The sequence below is a fragment of the Mytilus californianus genome, unplaced genomic scaffold, assembly GCF_021869535.1.
Source record: "Mytilus californianus isolate M0D057914Y unplaced genomic scaffold, xbMytCali1.0.p SCAF_1, whole genome shotgun sequence".
Lineage (NCBI taxonomy): Eukaryota > Metazoa > Mollusca > Bivalvia > Mytilida > Mytilidae > Mytilus > Mytilus californianus.
The window spans coordinates 94,201,608-94,215,812 of NW_026262581.1; the positions used below are offsets into that span (position 1 = coordinate 94,201,608).

Sequence of the window (14,205 nt, forward strand, 5' to 3'; positions counted from 1 at the left end):
TGGCTGGATTTTATCGCGGGGGCATAAAAACACACAAGACTAACAAAGGCTAGAGGTCCTGACTTGGGACAGGCATATACATGCAGCGGGGTTAAACATGTCTTGTGAGATCTCAACCCTCCCCCTATACCTCCAGCCAATGATGAATAAACAAACACACAGCAATACACACAGTAAAACTCAGTTTAAAATAAGTCTGAGTCCGATGTTAGAATAGGTAACAGAAGAAACTAAGCAAAATGACAATGATCAACATAAATTAACAAGGACTTCTAGCAGTTACTGATATGCCAGCTCCAAACCTTAATTAAACTGATCGAAAGATTATGTCTTCATCATATGAAGACTATATGTTGACATCTAGTCTCGATGCCTTTGGTAGCTTATTGTTTTTTTTGGATTACTGTCACATTGATGTTGATGTGTATATTAACTTGTCTATTTGTACCCTCTAAGTCCAACATTTTTAAATCAGCTTCCTTTCATTATACCAAACAAATTTACAAAATGTATATGCAATGTTCTAGTATTGGAATTACATTGGCATTACATTTAAGGAAAAGCTATGCATGTAATTTTGCTGATAAGTACTTATAAATCAAGATAGTTTCATTTTCTGTTTCAAAACTCTTTTTTTTCAATGCGGCTTCGACTGTTTTGGTGCTAAATGTCAAACTCATGGACAGGTACATGTATCAACATGTGATTTGTGTCCAACTCCAGGGGCAAAGTGTCCATCTTGAAGATTAAATCAAGTGAAATACATTACTATTGTAAGTTCTGAGACCACTATTACACAATAATAGTAGTTTCAGATTAGTTCAACTACAAATCAATTCTAATTATGTATGGGGCTTTTAATAATTTCTGATACCAGATCATAGCTAGGCTAACTTGACTTCAGATTTGTATATAAAATTATGGATCATTTTTAGATAACCTATTTCTCTACTATTTCCATCACAATATATCTTTATGGTTTTGAAATTTTTGTTAGCTTACATGCATATGATTTATTTGTATTTGTAAAAATTGGATATTCAAATCATGTTATTAAGAGGTAGGACCATTTCCCCATTTTTAAATATTTAAATTTTACTAGATTTTTTCAACCAGCTGATTTTCTTCAAGCCCCAAGGGTGACTGGGATATAGAAATATGGTTACTTAGATATCTTCTGATTGCCAGTAAAAACCTAGCCAAAGTGGGGCGTCCGTTTCGTCATGTTAGTTGTGCAGGATGTACAAATACATAGCAACGTCCAGTCAGAATGGGGACGTAAAATCTGATGCCTTGTGAAAAGAGAGTGCCATACTCTCTGCACGTTAAGAACCCTAGCAACAACTTTTTGTGGGGTCCATAGGTAGCAATTTTCCAAGTTAAAAGAGCATAACTTAAAATGGTTATTTAATGACTTACAGCCCAAATACGAACTCTATCTGTGTGTTGTGGTTCTTTGCATTTTGTTTGAGTATCATAAAATTTGATTGAGATAAACTTAAGTTAGAGTGCGGAAATTGAGAAATTTATAAAGGGGCATTACTCTAGAACAAAGTGACTTACTGCCCAATTTCAAACTCTGTCTGCAAGTTTTGGTTCTTAGCATTGTGTATGTGTTTCATAAAATTTGGATGAGCGAAACTTAAGTAAGAATGTGGAACAAAAATGAAAAAAAAATCAATATAAAAACCAATTTACATGTACTAGTGAATCCAAAAAAGTTAACTAATTTTTTCATAACAGTTGAACTTGCGCATTCACGCTGATCATGGAGGCTGTCATATTGTAAAGTATAAACTTTCATACAAATTTGTATAAATCTGACTACCAATAGGTATAACAAAAATAATACAGACTTCGTCCTGTTTCACAGGTAACCACTGCATCATATTGTGGGTGGAGATAAATATTGATTCTTTCTTTAGTCCTTCATTTTTCTACAAAGACAGTTGCATTTGTTGTCTCAATACACCTTATCGCTATTTAGTCCAATCTGGAAAAAACAGTCACTTATACAACTTCCTGTTTGTGTCAAGTCTTGCAAAAGCAAAGCTACGGAAGGAAAAAGTTTAGATAGCAAACATTTTGAAGCTTTGATAGATTATGATCCACTTTTTTAAAACACAAATTAAACTAACAAGAGTGCACACGCTGAAATGTCTTGCCTTCTTTACTGACCATTGATTTTAGTCCTAAATATAAAGCTTTACTACAGCTATCACATAAATTTAACATGATCCAAGAAAATGAGGTCAAGGTCAGATAAACCAAACTGGAAATACATGTACACCTTACAATCATTCCATACACCAAATATGCTTTAAATATAGTTGACCTTAGATTGCACATAGTATCTAAGAAACAAACTGTCAGGAAAACTTAACATTGATCAATGAACCATGAAAATGTGGTCAAAGTCAGATGAACCCTGCCAGACAGACTATGTATTGTTGTCTCTTTGACACATTCCCCATTTCCATTCTCAATTTTATGTACACCTTACAATCATTACATGCTATAAATATAGTTGACCTATTGCATACAGTATCTAAGAAACAAAGATTGACCAATGAACCATGAAAATGAGGTCATGGTCAGATGATAATTGCCAGACAGACATACATTGTATACACCTTACAATCATTCCATACACCAAATATAGTTGACCTATTGCTTATTAGTATTAGAAAAACAGACCAAAAAACAAAAACTTAACATTGAGCAATGAACCGTAAATATGAGGTCAAGGTCAAATAAAACATGCCAGACTGACATGTACATCGTAAAATATTTTCATACACCAAATATAGTTGGCCTATAGCTATTGCATACAGTATTAGAATAAACTGTTATCACAGAGATATGTCTCGCTTTTTTGTTATTTCTATTATGCAAATGTTGAAATTAACTTAACAAGTTAGGCTAATATTCAAAGTCAATGAACCATGACTGAGGTACATGGTTAAACCATCTCCATGTAAATGAGATGCGCCAATGCTAATACAACTGCATACCAAATATTATTGACTTATTATAAGTTGTTCCCTTTAAACAAACCTAAACATGCTAAACACAAACATTAACTTGTAAACTATGTAAAAGTTTCAAAGTCAATGAACCATGAAGAGGGGGTGGAGCTATATAATCTCCATGGAAACGATACTTACAAATGCCAATTAATTTGCATACCAAATATCATTGACTTAACATTAGCAGTTCATCTTAAACTGATCTTATCACAAATTAATACATGTAAACTAAGCAAAAGTTTCAAAGCCAATAGGCCATGACTGAGGGGATGGGGCCAAATATTCTCCATTGAAATAAGATGTGCTAATGCTTAAACAACTGAATACCAATTAACATTGGCCTACCACTAATGGTTCTCCTTGAACTGACCTAAACACAAACTAATACATGTACATGTTAACTAAGCAAAATTTTCAAAGTCAATAGACCATGACTAAGGGGCTGAGCCAAATAATCTCCATGGAAATGAGATATGCTAATGCTTATACAACTGCATACCAAATATCATTGACCTACCACTAATGGTTCCTCATAAACTGACCTAATCACAAACTAATACATGTAAACTAGGCAAAAGTTTCAAAGTCAATAGACCATAACTGAGGGGGCAGGGCCAAATAATATCCATGGAAATGAGATGTGCCAATGCTAATACAACTGTATACCAAATATCATTGACCTACCTCTAATGGTTCCCAATAAACTGACCTAATCACAAACTAATACATGTAAAATAAGCAAAAGTTTCAAAGTCAAAAGACCATGACTGAGGGGGCAGGGCCAAATAATCTCCATGGAAATGAGATGTGCCAATACTAATACAACTGTATACCAAATATGATTGACCTACAACTTGTGGTTCACCACAAACTAGACCTAATCACAAACTTATACATTGTTGACGCCACCGCCGCCGCCATCGTCGTCGCTGACCCCAGAAACAGCATACCTGTGTCTCGCTTTTTTAATCCATCAAGCGAGACAAAAACGGACCAAAACACAACAAGAGTGCACACACTGAAATGTCTCGCCTGCTTTACTGACCATTGATTTTATGTTGATAGTCCTCAATATAAAGCTTTACTACAAGTATCACATAAACTTAACCAGGAAAACTTAACATTGACCAATGAACCATGAAAACGAGGTCAAGGTCAGATGAACCATGCCAGACAGGCAGGAGCCTGTAATTCAGTGGTTGTCGATTGTTGCTGTGTTACATATTTGTTTTTCGTTCATTATTTTGTACATAAATTAGGTCGTTAGTTTTCTCTTTTGAATTGTTTTACATTTGTCATTTTAGGGCCTTTTATAACTGACTATGCAGTATGGGCTTTGCTCATTGTTGAAGGCCGTATGGTGACCTATAGTTGATCTCTGTGTCATTTGGTCTCTTGTGTAGAGTTGTCTCATTGGCAATCATACCACATCTTCTTTTTTATATGTACACCTTACAATCAATCTTTGCATTAAATATAATTGACCTATTGCTAATAGTATCTAAGAAACAAACTTAACTATGAAAAACTTAACATTGACCAATGAACGATGAAAATGAGGTCAAGGTCAGATGATACCTGCCAGACAGACCTATACACCTTACAATCATTCCATACACCAAATATAGTTGACCTATTGCTCATAGTATCTAAGAAACAAACTTAACCATGAAAACTTATCATTGACCAATGAACCATGAATATGAGGTCACGGTCAGATGATACATTTTTTGTACCTGTCTGACAGACCTATACAGCTTACAATCATTCCATACACCAAATATAGTTGACCTATTGCTTATAGATTAAGAAAAACAGACCAAAACACAAAAACTTAACATTGATCAATGAACCCTGAAAATGAGGACAAGGTCAAATAAAACCTGCCAGACTGACATGTACATCGTAAAATATTTCCACACACCAAATATAGTTGACCTATTGCATACAGTATTAGAAAAACAGACCAAAACACAAAAACTTAACTTTAACCACTGAACCATGAAAATGAGGTCAAGGTCAGATGACAACCTGCCAGTTCGACATGTACAATGTACACCTTACAATCATTCCATACACCAAATATAGAAGACCTATTTCTTATAGTATCTGATAAATGGACTTGACCACGAAAACTTAACCTTGTTCACTGATCCATTAAATAAGGTTGAGGTAAGATGAAAACTGTCTGACAGGCATGAGGACCTTCCAAGGTACGCACATACTAAATATAGTTATCCTATTACTCATAACAAGCATGATAAGAGAGAAATTAACATTACAAAAAATCTTAAACTTTTTTTTCAAGTAGTCACCGAACCATGAAAATGAGTTCAAGGACAATGGACATATGACTGAAGGAAACTTCATAACATAAGGCATCTAGCTCTTCCATCTTCTAAAATATAAAGCTTTTAAGAAGTTAGTTAACCTCGCCACCGCCGCCGGATTACTATCCCTATGTCGAGCTTTCTGCGACAGAAGTTGCAAGCTGGACAAAAACTTAACTTTAATCACTGAACCATGAAAATGAGGTCAAGGTCAAATGACACATGCCAGTAGGACATGTACACCTAGCAATCATTCCATACACCAAATATAGTAGACCTATTGCTTATAGTATCTGAGATATGGACTTGACCACGAAAACTTAACCTTGTTCTCTGATCCATGAAATGAGGTCGAGGTCAAGTGAAAACTGTCTGACAGGCATGAGGACCTTCCAAGGTACGCACATACCAAATATAGTTATCCTATTACTCATAATAAGAGAGAAATTAAAGGGAAACTCCGCAAAAAAATGAAAAATTGATGTTTTGTTCTTTAAGCATAAAAAACCACATGTTCATAAATAAAAAACTTTTATTCTCTATGTAAAGAGATCAAAATCGATTTTTGAAATTCACTATCAGTTCTCGACATATCGCCATCTTGTCGGCATGTTCGATCTAAAAAGTCACGTGATATCTATAAACCACAAAGAACAAAAAGAATCGGGGATTTACCGACCGTGCGTTAAAAACTCCCATCATCAATTGGGGATTACCGTAGACGGTTATTCAGTGTCAAAATGTCTTGTCACGCGTACGGTTGTTCTGTCAGACACGCTTATGACAAAAGTCTACATAGTTTTCCCAATCACACAAAAAAAGAAAGAATTGTATCAGACATGGTTGTACAACTTTAAACTAACAGCAAATAGTTGCATCTATAGCAAGCACAAGTTGGTGTGTGAAGACCATTTTGAACAATATTGTTTCGAGGGAGATTCGATGGTAATTATCCTTTTTAATAACAAATTAACCTAGCGGTTCTGATAGCTAAAGTTATCAAATCCTTATATGATAAGATCTCGTTGAATAAAAAAAATATAGATTTGATGAGGAAGAACAGTTTCAATTATAAGAAAGACAAATGCAGTGTTCTCGTAACAATCACTGATTTACAGAAGATTCATTAGTATGCCTCTTTTATATAAAGTGCATTGATTTGTATAAACAACAGTTTCCGTATTTAGACAAGATAATTTTTCAATTAATAAAGATATACGATATAAAATAAAAAATTTTAATTATAATATTTACCGGCTATTGACAAGGAGCAATGTTAGGAAGAGGTTTTAGCTGGGACATAATATGTTGATATAGTATAATATTCCCAGGTTAAAGATATGTAAATATCGAAATATCGGACATCTCAATTTTTTTTATTAAAAGTGGATTTTTTTAACTAATCTTTAAATTATATCAAATTGATACGAGATCAATTCGGAACGGTCACTTATAAAGACACTTAGCTTTACAGTAAAATGTGTGACTCTATCTGGTATGTTCGGTGAAAAATTTATAGGTTTTTTTTTCTTTTTAAATTTTATTTACGTTATCTTATTATATATTTATTTTGGCTTCCTCCCGAATTGATAATAGGTATGTCAGAATTATTGATAGATGTCGTGTCAGAGCGACACATTCAGTTAGGTATTCCAAGGACGTATATTAGATACACGTCCCTGGGTATTCCAGTGACATCCTGTCAACTAAAAAATCGTATTACACAATTATATAATACAGGTTTATGCATGGCCTCTTTATTGAGGTACCCGGTGTGCACAGGTAACAATTATTGAACCATATATTTGTGTCTAACGTTGTTTATCTTGTGTGTGTTTGAAATTATAATTCCACCTTTTAATGAATGATGTTCTGATAATAATATTATCCACTATTTTTGCTGATATTAAGTTTAAAAAAAATTATAAACATGATTCTGGACCATATTTTTGAAGAAAAAAAATTCTCCACGCAAATACAAGCTTTTGTCGATTGGCAAACATGCAGATATATAAAGTAATGCAGCACTTATAGTCACTATCAATATTAATTCATTGAAGATAAGAGAGCCCCTTCTATGTCTAATGTCCCTATCTTCTATAAGGATTAGAACGACAGGGGAAAAAGGAGCGGAGATAGAGTGGCATAGTGAAAAAAAAAACGAATAGAGAACAATATATAGAATGATCGACGAAAAGCGAAAAAGTTATTGTAAAGGAGCGGAGATAAAGAGAGGCATAGTGAAAAAAATGTTTGCTTGACAAAAGTTAGTGCTCGCTTTCCTATTTTTAGTTATACAAAATCACATGTTCATCGTGTTCCTAATTGGTATTCACGTGCACTAACTTGATGCTGGGAACAGTTTATTAATATATGTTCCTGCTTGATGTGTTAAGTTTCTGCATAGCATGGTTAAAAATAATTAGTATCCCATTTGTTATATCGTCGTGTCACGGTGTTACTTTGTTAAAATTTATTTAGTTTTTTAATGATTGTGTAAATTAGAATAAATCTGTATAAAAACTTCATACCATTTTAGTGATTGCCTATAGGCGTTTGATTATTGTTACATTTAAGATATATATATATATATATTTAGAACCTTTCATACATCTTAAAGTAAAAGATGTGTGTCTGAGTTAAACGACACAAGAACCCTGTAATACTAGTACGAGAGTATAGCATGTAAAAATTCCTACTCAATATGGTTGTATTGGAAATCTTTTCATACAGATTGACAACTCATGGTCCGACATGCATGTAATATTTGCCACATGACGCTCATAGTTCTTTCTACCATCATCATCTTATTCATTAAATATTGCTGTAAACATCGATGGTTCACACCCAAACAAAATGGGAGTAATATACCTTCAGATCTTCTCCGTGGTATACACTTGTGAAATATATAGACGAAATTCGGTATTGAAGTGAATCTACATCTCACAAACACAATTTTTGAATTACGATTTTGAGTGAACACCCACCAAACCAATACAAACGTATGGCAAGATATAACCATGCAGGCATTTAGTTTTCGTCAGACACAAGATAAATAATCTCTCTCATAAACGTATATATGCATGCAGTTTCAAATATCAAAGAACAAGCGGTCGATGTCTATAGATCATTGTTAAGTCCGTTTACTAACTGTTCAGAGTCAGACATGTCAATATAGTTCATTCTTGGAACCTTCATATACCCTATCCGACGATGGGAACTCTTTCTGATAGTGTTGACAACATAAGCTTGTTTATCTGTACAAGTGGTTGCATGGCCTCTCCTGCCCCAACAAACAAATACGCTACTAGTCTGCTATCTCTGGAGCTCATCCTCAATGGCGCTTATACGTCATGAAACTTACAAGTATACTAGTAAAGAGTGTTTCAAGAACAACGAGGTTGGGACGAACTGTTCTAAAATCGTCAATATCAGTAATACATTACTAAGATATGCCTTTAATTACAACAACTGTATTACTAATTTGGATTAATGACGGCTATCCTAAAAAAATCCTCAAACAAATTAATGTATTAGCTTAGATTTATAATGTATGTATATTCATTAATGAAATAAACGATAATTGGTATTCTTTTCACAAATAATTTGTCTAAGTGATTGTCAAATGAATTTAATTATGTAAGAATGAAATGTTAATAAGAAAATTAAAAAAAATCATGCATGTTGTACTGTTGTATTTTTTCAATTAAAAACTTTAAAATTGCGATAGTTTTACGATTGTTAGCATTTAAACATCGCCAGATTTAAATACAAGTTAAAGAATTCCGGTAAAGTAAATTAAACAGATGTGCAATGATTATTAAATGGAAAATGTAACATTTAATTTTTAAGGTTAAAAGTACTATTCTTTTAACTTCATATCTTAACTTTATGCTAATTGCATAGAACGTAACCGAAAATTGTTCCATTTCAATATTGTAACACTTCCGGAATCAAAAAGTTGAATGTTAATTTTCAATTAATTTATACAATTTATTTATTGTTTCTCTATTGTCATCGGGTATTTCATCTGGGTATATTAAACACGCTATACTCTTTCTGTTAATCCATTCAAAATGACAATATTCACACCTGTGTACGCTTGAATTCACACCTGTGTACGCCTATGGCTAAATTGCTGCAAGGTAAAGTTCAAACGAATTCTCCTCAAATCGAGAAATAAACAATGACTTTACAAAATAATATACACACTCTGTTCACAAATATTTTGCATTGAAATGGTTATCAAAGTTATAACGGTAAATAAAACTTAAAATATTTTCAGTTCAATATCAGTAAAAATGTTCTATAGATATTTTATGAAAAAATCTCAATAATTTATGAAATTAATTCGAAAATATTCATATTCAGTTAATTTCAAATAGGAAGTTTTATTCAATCAATACAAAACGGTACACGCATATTCAATTTCATTCATTCTTATATTGTGGTTATTAACTACGACCAACGATCATCTGTGCGCTTTTAATTACGTAAAATTTCGATAAGCAATTAAGACTTTAACAGATTTTACTTTTTCCCATGATTCAACAACTCGGGTTAAAACGTCACAACCCAGTGACGTAGGTCAACCAAAAAAGTTACAAATACTTGATTTTCTCCGTTATTAGAAAGAATATAAATTTAAAACTTTGTGAATGTGTTTTTTATGTTAAGATGAACATATTTAGATGATAAGTAAAAAATCGCGGACTTTCCCTTTAAGAATACTAAAAATCTTTACTTTTTTTTTCAAGTAGTCACTGAACCATGAAAATGAGGTCAAGGACAATGGACATATGACAGACGGAAACTTCATAACATAAGGCATCTATATACAAAGTATAAAGGATCCAGGTCTCCTACCTTCTGAAATATTAAGCTTTTAAAAAGTTTGTTAATTCCGCCGCCGGATCACTATCCCTATGTCAAGCTTTCTGTGACAGAAGTCACAGGCTGGACAATTAAAATGCTTTGTTCGAAGTGTTTACGATGGTTTATACATTTCTCTTTGAAAAGTTTTATGCATAATACATTGTTTAAACAGGGCCCCAGATAGCTTCAACTTGATGAAAAAGTTGTGTAATTTTAGAACTTAACCTGGATTTGAATAAATAGGCTGTAGGAAATGGTCCTTCTTCATAAACACCGTCAAGGATTGGAACAAACTCCAGATATCTCCACAGCAAAGTCTCTTGAGATATTCAAGTCTCAAGTGACCAAAACCTTGAACTAAATCTACAGAACAATTTGTTTTTTAACCTGTTTTTAATCATGTGCATGTGGGCAGTATTTGGAGGAAGAAGAAGAAGAAATAGCGATAAGGTGTATTGAAGCTATAGCAACTGCAAATGAATCAATGAGAGCTTCTGAGATAATCATTAATGTGAACCTGTCATGATACTGCTGTGTCACCGCAAAGTAAAAAAGAGCGGTACAAAATTTCATATGACTCTCGTAAGGGTTACAATATTATACCCTGTATGTCCTTTGCATACAATGATACATCAGCTGTACATGCTTACATTACAACTTACATGCTCATCTTTACTAATATAATTTGCCGGAACATATCCAACTTCCCCAAATCCATTTTGAGCCAATACCCAATCACCGTGCTTCTTGTTTAACAGAGTAAAGTCATCCCCCTTAACAAAAGTCAAATATCCTTTCCTCGTAGAATTATAGTCGTACAAAGCTCGGTACATTTTTAAATGTTTATTTATTTTTACCGGAAACTATAATAGTAAATTTAGAAACTTCTTCGGGGAAAACGTCCTAAATACGGTTTTTAGTTGTGACGTTGCGTACGGTGCGTGAACACTTTTCTGAGGGTGGTAAAGGGGGGGTGCTTGCACGGAAAAAACGTGAAATAAGACATAATTTCACGTTGAACGGGAATTAATTTTGTCATGAACGTTGCACGAAAAATAAAGACTTCAATGTGAACCTTTTGTGACTGAGTCACTGTCTTCTTGTATATATAAACTCTCTGTTTTACTTGTTATTCCCGATTTAGTATACACATTTATGATGTCAGAGACATATAATACAATGTATTATATGTCTCTGATGATATAAATGGTTTACGGCTTTTAAAAAAGTATTTCTTGACGATCCCTGCCAAGTGTTTGAATTTTATTTGAAAAATACCGAGCACGCAAAATAATCATTTGAAAATCACGATGCACGTAAAATTAAATAAGCAGAACACGTTGAACGAGGCACCTGTCTTGCACGACTGAACGTCAAATAAAAAAGTAAAAACACGTTGAACGTGAAATAAAAAACGGCGATCACGTTGCACGAAAATAACCCTTTACCACCCTCTTTTCTGATCAATACAATGTATCGGCTTAGATGAACATGCCTTTTATAAGTTTACGAAACCAAAGACATATGTTTTATATTTATCTGATAAAACAATAGGACGTAGGATTCGAATCAGAGATGTATTAGATATATATCAGCAGGAACATATATATTGTTCCCAGATATCAGTGATACAATGTCACGTTATTATGTCTCTGGTCCTATAAAGTAACAGAAAGTGATCATAAAAGTCAGGATCTAACATATAATCTTTGAGAAAAAAAAACTTTAAGTATATTCACTGTGAATATACTCGATATCAACGAATTTGTTTTGAAACATTCCCCATTTAAGGGCATACGATACAGTTACAGGGGAGGTAATGACGTTGCTAACGTAAATTGTTATTTTCGCGACGTCAAACTGTGACTTATCGGGAAAAGATGCAGTTTTCGACTGATTTTTATCATTCAAACTGATTTAACTTGAAAACGAGTTCATGGACTCCTCTTTTTTAAAATGACATTTGTTTTGATTACGTATGAAGATTATGTTTACCAATTTTCATGAAAAAGTCAATAGTGCATTTTTTTTAAATTTGATAAATATACAGCAAAAAATGACGTTTTTTTTCTACAATCATAATCATTTGATTAATATGAGTTATTTGTAAAAATGAAATGTACAAATTTATAGAACATTTATATAAAACAGAAATTACAAATGATTTAACAAAAAACAGCTTGCATTTATCTTTTAAAACAAAAAAATTATGTATTTCTATCGAAAAGAAAAAAAAACGTCCACAAATCCGAAATTTGAGGAAATATCTGAAATTTCAACCTCAATTTACTCAAAAAGTAGCACATGATGGTATATTTTTTATTTCATATTTGATTTAATCAGGTAAAAATTAGCCTACATGCAAATTTTCATCAAAATTTCATTATGGGATCAAAACTGTATCGTATGCCCTTAAGAAACATCCCATATAAAAAAAAAAAAACATTATTTATTTTCTCCGGACACACATTTTTCCCCGTTTTCAATGAAAAACAAACTATTGTGTTCTTAGGACAAATACTTTCTCGACCTTAATAAAAAAAAATTGTTTTGAATAACATACAAGAACAAGACTGTTTTAAAACTCAATGTTAATTTCCCCTTTTATCATTGGAAACAAGGATTTGTATAGTCACTATACAAATCCTTGTTTACACCTGAGACTACTATAACACCTATAGTTATAGTAGTCTCAGTTTACACTTACCTTCTGAAACATTTTTTTTTAGAAATGAAAAACATACTTCTGTAACAAATTGGTTTTTTTTTCAAGAACTTTAGAATCAAACAATTTGCTTTAAAAGAAAATGTGCATACAATCCCCCACTCCCACTGTTATATAAGTTAAATATACAACATAAGCTCTAAGGAGCTTTTGACCGAATATAAAAACATATACATAACATAAAAACAGTCTAAGATATAAAACAACCTGTAATACAAAGTTGAATCTCACACACACAGCATGCAATAAAAATTAAGCAACAGATTTAGAATGAAGTAAAACATTGTTTACCTATATAAAAGTTTAAAATTTAGATTAAAAATATGGTAACTATTTAAATAATTAGATTACTTTTATAAAAATCAAATAAAAAAGTTTAGAACTATAGTATATGCTTTGAGTTCTAGAAATTTCAAAGAACAGAATATTTTCAACATAAATTGATTACCCAATTTCTGGAAATATGTGTCAGAAATTAAAATTTAAATATATAAAAATTCGTGAAGAAATACATCAATACTAGGTCAAAGCAACAAAAAGCAACATAAAGAATAAACATCTAAAGAGTTATCTGCAAACAGCGACATTCCAAACCGTTCCTTGACTGAACAAGACTTTTTAAATGTGAAAAACTATTTTCAGTCCTGAAATGGTTTGGAAGGCTGTTTCATAAAGTTGCGGCAGCAAATTTGAAAGATTTTTTACCGTAATGGGTTGACTTTACCTGTGGAACATCCAGAATATTTACATACCTGAACGAATACTTAAATGTTTTGACACTCACCAAATTTTGTAAGCACACAGGAGCTATATTGTTCATAATCTTGAAAGTTTCTAGAGCCATTGTACTTATCCGTCTGATCTGCAAGGAGGGCACCTTAGCTTTATGTAAGAGGTCCTCGTAGGAGCTGCTAAAATCCTGTATACAAAACGGAGTGCTCTTTCCTGTACCTTTTCTAGTTTTTTGGAATTTTTCTCAGTGCAAAAATGCCATGCCAAAAGGCAAAAATTAAAATTACTAAGAATAAAAGTATGAAAAGTAGTAAGTTTACTAAGTCTATCCAAAACAGAGCCCAAACGTATAAAACATTTAGTTGCTGTGAGGCTCTCCTGCAGAATAAGCTGATATGAACATCAAAATTTAACTGATAGTCAATTTCAATGCCTAATAATTTTACTGTTTATTCACATGTAAGGTTCGAATTTTAAATATGTAAAGATGGGTTTTTTTCAAAGGTCTTTTTGC

At 32.6% G+C, this 14,205-nt stretch overlaps 1 protein-coding gene across 1 annotated transcript in view; it reads right to left on the bottom strand.

Annotated features, from left to right (window-relative positions):
• Positions 1-11,085, bottom strand: part of LOC127710372 (NCK-interacting protein with SH3 domain-like) — a 54,024-nt gene extending 42,939 nt beyond the window's left edge. The window contains exon 1 of the mRNA XM_052216192.1: positions 10,897-11,085. Within this exon, the coding sequence (XP_052072152.1) occupies positions 10,897-11,067 (171 nt within the window). The 5' untranslated portion in view covers positions 11,068-11,085. The remainder of the gene's footprint in view (positions 1-10,896) is intronic.
• Positions 11,086-14,205: the final 3,120 nt, after the last annotated feature.